Raw genomic sequence first — 10,353 nt, 5'->3', positions numbered from 1 at the left:
GAAAACACCACCAACTTCTGTCCTTTAAATAACTCAGAACCCCAAATTTTAGCTTCCTAACACTCTTTAATCTCCCAAAAAAGAACTCACTTAGCCATCTTTTTCCATCAGAAACAAGCAGCATCTAGAGTTAACAGTTCAACAACACCCATCACCACTTCATATAAAGATTCAGTGTCCTCCCGTCAAATTAGAAGCTTAGGCCCTTCCTGTTTTTCCCTCATCAACATATTTATATCAAATTGATGGTGCAAGTGGGGGCGATCATGGCGGGATGAGTGATTTTAAATATATATATTTTTACTTGTTTGTTTTCAAGAAATCATTAGCATAACATAAGGTCTTTATCGATTACTTTTGATTAGGGACATCAAACCTATGAATATTACAAGTAATTTTCTTTGTCAAAGAATCCATGCTGTTTAGTTCTCTTCTGCTTCGAAAAAAGAGTTATGTAGTAATTCATGGATTTTACAACTTGGTTCCTAATAATTTTATATTTTATATAGAAGTAAAACTCAAGTTACTATTATTAGGGGTGTTCATGGGTTGGGTTAAAAGACTTTTTAGACTCAACCCAATTGTTCGGGTTGTAAATTTTTTTTTTAACCCAAATAATCCTTATTAAAAAATGACCCAACCCAACCCAACCATGAAATATTTGAGTTGGGTTGGTTCAGGTTAATTAAATTATTTATTTAAATATGCAAAACGTAAATATGTAAAAATCTAATTTAATTATTTTCATATATTGAATTAAGATTAACTACTCAACTTCAATTTATATAATGCAAATTTTCTTTCTAAAATGTAAAGAAACTACTTTTAAGAGTTTTTGAAGAATAAGTTATTAAAAAAATATTGGAATTACATAAAATTAGAATAAATATATGTATAAATAATTGTGTTATAAGTAACAAAAAAATATATTTTAAAATTAATAATAAATTCGGGTTGGTTCGGATTGGTTTAGGTGATCCATGAACCAATCCAACCCATAAAATTTTCATTTATTTGATCGATTTTTTCGAATCATTGGATTTTTTTAACGCCCCTAACTATTACGATCTAATGCCAGTGTAAAAATCATGTACATAAAGGGAGTTTGGTGAAGGAAATAAAGGCCAAAAGCATTATCACAATATATACTAAAAAATGCTTGTAATTTGCCACTTTATCTTCATTTTTTTCAGAGTTACTATCCTAATGAGATCTAGGACAAAAGTTGTCATATAGGTTTTTACCAAATCACATAACATTTTAATCTTAAAAGTATTCATTTAGGTAACTTAAAATATAATTAATTTTCTAATTTGAAATTAGATTCTAAAAGTGGGGATTTGAATTATGAACTTTGTGGTCTCCAACACATTTAAATATCAATTGAGTTATATTCAATTTAACGAGTTTATTATGTGACTAAAATATAATGGGTGGAAATTCTGATTTGGTATGGAAATTAATTGCTAATGTGTAGTTGAAATCTAATTAGTTGAAAATAAATTTAGAGCATGTCACACGCAAACACACGTGTGAATGGACCATAAGGTTGTCCAATCACATTGCTCCTTTGTGCCAAGTTGGATCGTCACTACTGTTTGTTTTGGTTAATTGCTCCACAAAATGGTTGAAGTAATTAATGAATCCATTAGAATCCCAATTCATTTATTAACTAAACTTATCAAAATTAGAATGCGTATCAAGTTGGATGTGACGTGTTCTCCAAAAATAATAATAATAAAACAAAATAATTATGATATTGAAATTCGCTATTGAAACAGTTTTTAAGACTGAAAAATTAAATATGTTAAAAAAAATAGAAAAATCAAATATTATTTTCTCAAAAAAAAAAAAAATTAACACATTAAGAGGCCGTTTGGAACAAGAAGTTGATTATTATAGTTGGATTATAATAGTTTGTGTTTGATGCGTAGATTATTTTAGTTTGAATTATAATAATATGTGTTTGAGGTGTAAACTATTTTAGTATGAGAAAAAAATAGTAAATATTATAGTAAAAAATATAAAAAAAATGATAATTGTAAAATAGTAAAAACAGTAGCAAATAGAGGTCTTGAAATAGTGTTGACAATAGTTAATTGGAGGTTTGAAATAACATTCAAAGTGTGGTTATTATAGTATTAGGAGAGTCCTCACTCCCAAACACCCCCTAAAATTTCCATCTTTAGATTTATAGTTACAATATGCAAAAAAAAAAAATAAACATTCATCCGTTCTAACTCAATTATAGTTATCTAAATTATATCTCATTTTATTAATTTTTTTTTGAAAATTTAAAGAATTTTTTTTGGAAATTAATTAAAAAAAAAGCTTGATTATATTACTTTTTTCTAGAATTCCAACTAAGATATTTAATTTCTTCAAAAAAAAATGGGAAAAAAGAAAGAAAGAAAGAAAGAAAAGAAAAGGAAAGAAAAGGAAGAAAAACTGCAATATTTAATTCACTCTTTTTGGTACGAATTTTGAAATTGCTTATTAAAGTCTTCATTCAATTCGAGTTGAAGTATTAGTTTGCTGAGTACCGAGTAAGATGAAAATTAATTACAATACAAGTCTTATTTTTGTTTGATTTTATATTAGTTTAGTTCTAACAAAATTACTAATGAAGTTATTTTATTCGATAAGTAAAATATTAAGTTATTTAAAATATTTGAATTGAGTCTCTAAAGTGTACATGAAGGAAACGTTGACACCCATGAGAGAACAAATGAAATGTTTAAGCTATAATAATTTATAAAATTGTATCCATTAAAATCTAAACCAACAATTATATCCATTCAAAACCCTAAACTTTTTTTTTAATAGGTAATATTATTATACAACAACAAGAGATCCCATAACCCCGGATCAAGCCATCATAGCAAACAAAGCACCTACATAAAACGTACAGCCGGAAGACTCAAAACAACCAACCTAAACCAGAACAACAAAAAATAGAGAGACGAACAAACTAAACACAAGCAAAAAGTAAACATAATAAAAAAACCCTACACCAGGAACAATCAAAGAACCATAGAAACCAAGGGGAAACAAAAGACAACGAACAACAAACAAGCCAGAGGAGGCCATGAAAATCAATCTGCGCACGTGCATGGACCATAGAGACAATAAACTGTAACAAAGAAGACGCCAATCTTGGACGCTCGCCATGCAACTGACGATTCCTCTCCTGCCAAATATAATAAATTGACGCACACCAGAAGGCTCGAAATAACTTACTCCGAACACACTTACCTGACTCCATCCGACACACCCATCTCAACTCCACATCCCACCCAGCAACCCGATGAGACTAACCCAACAGACGCAACACACCCTCCCAGACCTCACTCCCAAATACACAATCGAAAAATCAATGATTTCGAGACTCTACCCCATCAATACAAAGCAGACAGGCAACATCCACCGTTCGATCCCACCTCCTCAACCAATCCCGAGTACCTAATCTGTCCTTCATTGCCAGCCAGGCACAGAAGGAATGCCTCGAAATATTACCCCCAAACCAAACTAGATGAGCTCAGGATACTCTAGGACGTCTCGGAGTAGACTCTCCCAAGCACTAGCAACAGTAAACTGACCATTACCACTCGATACCTAAACCCAACAATCCTCCCCACTCACCCTCGACTCCGCATCCTGAACCAAACCCCACAATTCAAGAAGTTTTCAAGAAAGCGATGGCCAAAGCCAACAACCATCAATGGATTAAAAATATGACAGTCTAGCCTCACGACAACTGCCAACATCATTAGTTACGCGGTCCCCATAAATCTTGAAAATCGACCCCACAGACAGCCACGGATCCCACCAAACAAAGCATCTCCTGCATCCTGACAAACGGCTTAAGCTATCACGACGGCGTAAAATTACCCTCAAACAACAGGATTGCTTCATCTCAGTACGAATCACCCATAACGAACGACCCCAAAGCACATACTCCTCCATCCATGCAACCCACAGGGAACCAGACCACACCAGCAATAACCATAATAATTTCAAAATAGCCGCCACATTCCAAAAAGAAGTATGATGAATATCCAAACCCCCTTCAACTTTCGACAAACATACCTCATCCCAAGCAGCACACACATCCCAAACAAACCCTGAACTTTCATAAGTTAATTAATTTAGAATCCAATAGAATTTTGTTTTAAGATCGTTAATTTATAAATTTCACACATGCATGAGACTTTTTTTTAGATGTATACGGTGATTATTATATATTATAGAGAAATGTCATAATCTAAATCGATAGTTGCAATTTTTTTATTAAATTTGAATGTACAACTTTACATTTGCTTGCCTTCCTCTATGTTGCTTAGACTTATTTAGAAAGAATTACAATCACATGATTTGCTACTTTTAGTGGAATTCGATCATGTAGAACAAATTTATAAGTAATTTTGAGCTGATTTTAAATAGAATCAAATAAAAATAGCTACGAATCAAAATTTGTGTAATTATGAAAGCTTAGGTTCATTTATAAAAACTCTAGTTTAAAATGATACAATTATTAGTTTGATATCTTAGTTAATACGACCTCTAAATTTTAAGACTATAAGTCGATATTTGTGTTGGTTCAATGTGTAATGTTAAACAATTTTTTTAAAAGAATATTGGTAATATAATTCAAAAAATAGAAGAAGACAAAATCTGAATAATCAGTTTTATGGTAGCGTATACAATACAAAAAACGGTTTCTTGCTTACTACAATTAGTTTCAGAAGCGAATCCGTTGCTTTGTTTTGCAACCGCCAAATGTTCGGCCCTCTTATTTATTTATTATAATTTTCTTACGCATACTTTTTTTTTTTTTTTAAAAAAAATAAACTATTATAGTTTTTTTAATTATTTACAATTCAATTAGTTGAACAATTAAACCATCAATCTACGAATTATTGTTTTATTCACTAACTTATGCTCTTATGAACCATATTATTTGTATATATATTGAATGGAATTGATGATACTGAATTTATTGATTTAAAAAATTCAACAAATGTAGGGGCCAAACCTACAACTAAAGCTAAAAATATTACATGTTTTGCCTAATGAGCTATACAATATGTGATAATATTTAATTATGAAAATTAATTAATCTAAACATCATTCCATTGCTAAGCAATTCAAATATCTAATATTTTAATTGATGATATATGGACTCGAATTTGATAAATTGATTCAATTATACATAACATTACTAGGAACCGTCACATTTTATTTGTTTGAACTTTGAATATAATTAGAAATATCAATTAATAAATCATAAAAGTAAGAGCTCTAGGAGTAGGCCAATCAAGTCATATAAGAGCTTACAGCATAAAAATTAACTATAATTTATTACCTTTGAAAAGCAATATTTAGAAAAATTGAGCTACCGTAAAAATGCGAGTTACTGTTGAAATGACCATAGTTCATATATATTTTGTTTATTAAATTTAGATATTTGAAAGTAAAAATAAAAAATAAAAGAAAGAAAAAAGACAAATTACAAATAGACATATTCTTTCTCTTAAATATATATATATATTAATTAGGATATTTGTACATACAAGAGAAAGATGATGAGCCATATTTTACCTCTATATCCCTGAGAAAGAAAATACATACAAGTCTGTGTCTGGGAAATTATAATTCCAAAAAAATCTAAAGCTTATATATATGTATATATTTTGGGGTGGGGGTATAAATTTGCCTGAAAACTCCGGGAAGAGTTTAAATTATTGGTTTGGAAATTGGAAATTATTTAGAAAAAAAAAAAAAAAAAAAAGAGAAAAGGATGAAAATTAAGCAGGTTGGATTAATCCGAAGTTGGAAGGTTTATGGGAGGCGATAATTTTAATAACCAAACCGGGGAAGACATCATCCGGGTCATGGATATGCGGGTTCCGCTCCACGATAAACGGGTCACCGCACTTGTCGCTAATGGTGTGAAGCGTTTCTCCTTCTCCCACCACATAAATCTCATCGCACGGCCGCCCCGTCTCCAAGTTCCCTCTGATCAGCAACCGGTCATCGGAGGAGGAGGAAGAGGACGAAGTTTCTCTGATGGACCCAATCAAGATCAGGCCCAACAGGCCGACGGCGCAGTACCAGGAGACGGCGTCGATTAGGGTTCGTGAAGACTGTGGCCTACTTCTGCAAATAGAGACGCGGGGCATGGTGGTGGATTTTTTGTTTTTTGTTTCTTTTATTTTTGAGAAAGAGAGTTTAAAATGAAATGGAGATGGAGAAATTAAAGTAAGTATTTATAAAGTGGTTTTAGTTTATGATAAGAGAGAAGAAAAGTTAAAAGAGGGATTTTGGTTGGGACGTTGAGCTTACGTCCACTTGTGTTCTACATTTTGGATTGGTTTCAACTTGTCTCAATTTCTCCCAAACGGCAAAACCATTATAATATACATACTCTTTCTAATTACTAATAAGGACCTAACTATATATTTATTATTCTACATTACTTTTGAGGTTCAATTTTACCTTCCTTTCACCTTCTCCTTATTTTATACATATCTATATATATCTTTCAGTAGATTCTTGATTTTTTAAATATTTGATCTGTAGTGTTTAATAGGTACTTATCATTTTAACTAATAACTAATACTTTTTGTTGTTTGTTGCCAAATATTTGAAATCAAATTTGTTCATTGTTACCAAACTAATGAATAGTTTAAAAGTTATTTAAACTTAATAGACTCAAATTTGAAAGCAATTTTAGGACCTCTTTTAAGCAAGTACATGATAGTTACACAATTTTGAAAGAAATTACCGAATACATACTACGCTACAACCAAACTTTGACATTTAACCTAATTTAAATAAATATATTGTACGAAACTGCAAGTTACTTTATTATTATTATTATTATTATTATTTTAATTAATATAATTATTCATATAAATCAATGTGATCTTCAACTTTTCACGTGAAAATGAAGCATGGAAGGTCAACGCAAAGCAGGGAAAAAAGGTTCTCCAATCTTATTTGGGTTCATTTTTAATTGTCTGGTTTTGTTAAATAAGTTTCTTATTTTTTATATTTCAAAAAAAAAAAAAAAAAAAAATCCTAAAATTATTCTGAAAGTAAAATGATCGAAGTGGCCCGTTTTATAACATTCCTGTCTCTTTTTCTTGTTTATGTTTCTCATCTTTTAAGAAACAGATTTATTTGATAACCGTTTCTGTTACTTATTTCTAAAATTTGAAGAACGTTGCTAAAAAATGACAAATTTTGAGAAATTACAAAAAGTAATTTTTTTTCCTATTTCTATCTTATATTAAACTATTTCTTTTACTTAACGAAATGCATCCTTCCCCTATTGATAATTTTGCATGTTCAAAGCCTAAGATGGGCACTTTTAATTTGTTTTCTTTTACATTTATTTTCATCTTTCATATTTTATTTATAATTTAAAAAATGTGCTATATTTATATTTTATTTTAATTTTGAATTTTAAAATTCTCCGATATTTAGATTTATATATTATTTTAATTTTCAATAGGTAGTTAATTTTTCTATATTTCAAATTTCAAGAGACACTTTTATTTATTCTTTGTTTTTTATATTTATCCCCATCTTTTATATTTCATTTATTTTCTTTATTAATTTTACATTTTCAAAAATAATTTTGCTATATTTATAATTTTAATTTTAAATTTTAAAATGCTCCCATATATTACTTTAATTTTCAATATATATATATATATATATATATATATATATATTTTATATTTCAACTTTTGATTATTAAATTTTGCAATATGCATGTTTATATATTATCTTAATTCTAATATTTTAGTATATATGAAATTGAGTAGACTTTTACGATATATATAATTTTTTTTGACTGACACATTCATTTATCTTAATTCTAATATTTTAGCTATATATTTTAATCATTTACATAACAATATAATTAAGTTGGATTTGACTTAATATATATAATTTTTTTTGACTGACACATTCATTTAGCTTAATTTTAATCATTTACATAACAATATAATTAAGTTGGATTTGACTTAACTTCATTTAAGACAAATGACTCAAGTTAGAGATGATATGATACAATTTATTATTATATTTAGTTTTTACCGGAATTACTTGTATTAGATGACATAAACTTTTGATAATATTTTTTTTCGATGTTTAATGTATGACATATATTCTCTTCTTATATTATAATGTTAAAAAAAAAAAAAAATAGTTATCAAACATATTCTTGTTTCTTGTTCTCAAAAAAGAAGAAACATAAAATAGGAAATAGAGAACAGAAAACAGGAAATGAGAATTTTATCAAACGGGTCTTTAGTTTTCTTTAAAAAGAAACTAAATTAAGGACCTAAAAGGTTTCAAATTTTTTATGAAATAAAACAAAAAAATTATTGATATAAGTTGTACGTATTTTTTATGAAATAAAATAAACTAAAATAATGTTTCCAGACGCGACGTTAATTTAACCAACTTTACGTGGCTAAATGATTATAAGGTTTTTTTTTTTTTAATTTCATTTCTTTAATAAATATAACTATTATAAGGTAGGATTAGGCTTAGATAATTTACATTAATAATATAAGCCGTGGACGTAAGGGAAAAATCTAGATGAATAAACACGTAAGTCCACTAGAAGTTTGACACGTGGGCTGTAGAATGCCGAAAGGTTTTGATTTTGGTGGTGTAGGGGGAGAGTGGTTTGTGGGTGGCAAATGCATATAACAGCAACATGCCAAGTTGTGCAATCTTATTATATTTCGCGTGTTTGGTCAACGACTTAAGCAAATTCCTTCACCAAACAATATAATTCCAATCGGAATTTAATGATTTCTTTTTTTTTTAAAAAAAAATTATAATGAGTATTTCACTTTAATTTGTAGAGAAAAAAAAGTGTTTTTAAGTTCAATCTAGGTTTTATAAATTTTTAAAATTAATTAATTGGTTCAACTTTTTAAATACACAATTTGGCCCTTTTAACTAAAAAGAAAAAAAATAATAATAAAGAAAATTATTTTAAATGACAGAACTATAACAGAACTACTAAAAATATTTATAACTAATAGCAATATATCATAGTCTATCTGTGATAGACCACACTGATAGTAGTCTATCAAGTTAGAATGTGAGGTTGAATGATATGGTTGACTCACGCGGCAAGTCGAAGTGCTTGTTATCGTTTGAAGAGGTATACAATTGGACAGTAAACGATAGTGCTGGAGAGGTAGATGATAACATCAACAGCTAGACGATAGTGTCAAGAGGCTGACGATAGCACTTAGACAAGGTAAACGATAGCGTCAAAAGATAGAAGATAACGTTTGGTGGAGGTAGACAATGACGTCTGAAGGAGGTTGACGATAGCTTCAAGAGATAGATGATATCGTGTAGACGATAGCGTCAAGAGATAGACGATAGAAGATATTGTGTAGACGATAGCGTCAGGAGGTAGGCGATAGATGATATCGTGTAGACGATAGCGTTAGGGGGTAGGCGATATCGTGTAAAACGATAGCGTCAGGAGGTAGACGATAGTATCAGAAAAGGAAAATGATAGTTTCAATCAGGCAGACGATAACTCAGACAGTGCACGATAGTGGCAAGCCAACTTTTCTTTTATAATTTCTTGTGTGTTGAAATGTACATAGGTGATGTATTTATACAATATGGAATCCCTAATTTGGGAATGCAAAAATAACTCAACAAAACAAATGGTTAGACACTTTGTTGTAACCAACATATTCCTTTGGTAAACCTTATTCTTTTGGTAGAGAGGTAAGACTGTATTTTATGTGTTGGCATCCTTAATTACCCCCCCCCCTCTCATTTACACCGAGTTTGGATCGAAGGTGGAAGAACTGTGAGTGTGTTAAGGTCTTGGTGAGGCAGTCAGCGATTTGGTCGAAGGATGGTACATAACGAACACCAAGCTGACCACTGAGGACTTGATCACGAACGAAGTGAATGTCGATCTCAATGTGCTTGGTCCGTGCATGAAACATCGAATTGACGACTAGAGCACCGACGTTGAGGTTGTCACACTACAAGACTGGAGCCTTATGTTTGACACCAATCTCAGATAGTAGTTGTTGCATCTAGATGATTTCTGCAGAGGCATGAGTGAGTGCTCTATATTCAGACTCTGTGCTGGATCGGGCGACAACGAATTTTTTCTTTGAGAACCAAGAGACAAGATTATCTCCAAAGAAGATGCAATAAGCAACAACTGAATTTCGATCGTCTATGTTGGTTGCCCAATCAGCATCGGAGAAGGCCGAAATTGACAGGTCGGACCCATGTTGAATATAGAGGCCAAAGTATCGAGTGCCACTTACATATCTTAGTACT

At 30.4% G+C, this 10,353-nt stretch overlaps 1 protein-coding gene across 1 annotated transcript; it reads right to left on the bottom strand.

Moving 5' to 3' along the window:
* Positions 1 to 5,527: 5,527 nt before the first annotated feature.
* LOC150038377 (peptidoglycan-binding LysM domain-containing protein) lies at positions 5,528 to 6,337 on the bottom strand. Its single transcript, XM_090309392.1, is given in 2 exon segments — positions 5,528 to 5,843; positions 5,845 to 6,337. Coding segments are annotated over 2 exon segments (360 nt in total). The 5' UTR covers positions 6,183 to 6,337; the 3' UTR covers positions 5,528 to 5,821.
* Between the last annotated feature and the right edge of the window lie 4,016 nt (positions 6,338 to 10,353).

The sequence above is a fragment of the Benincasa hispida genome, chromosome 1, assembly GCF_027475165.1.
Source record: "Benincasa hispida cultivar pf3 chromosome 1, pf3_genome.v1.1, whole genome shotgun sequence".
Classification (NCBI taxonomy): domain Eukaryota; kingdom Viridiplantae; phylum Streptophyta; class Magnoliopsida; order Cucurbitales; family Cucurbitaceae; genus Benincasa; species Benincasa hispida.
Note: the sequence above shows the minus strand (reverse complement) of the source record. Positions and strands in the feature narration are given on the sequence as shown.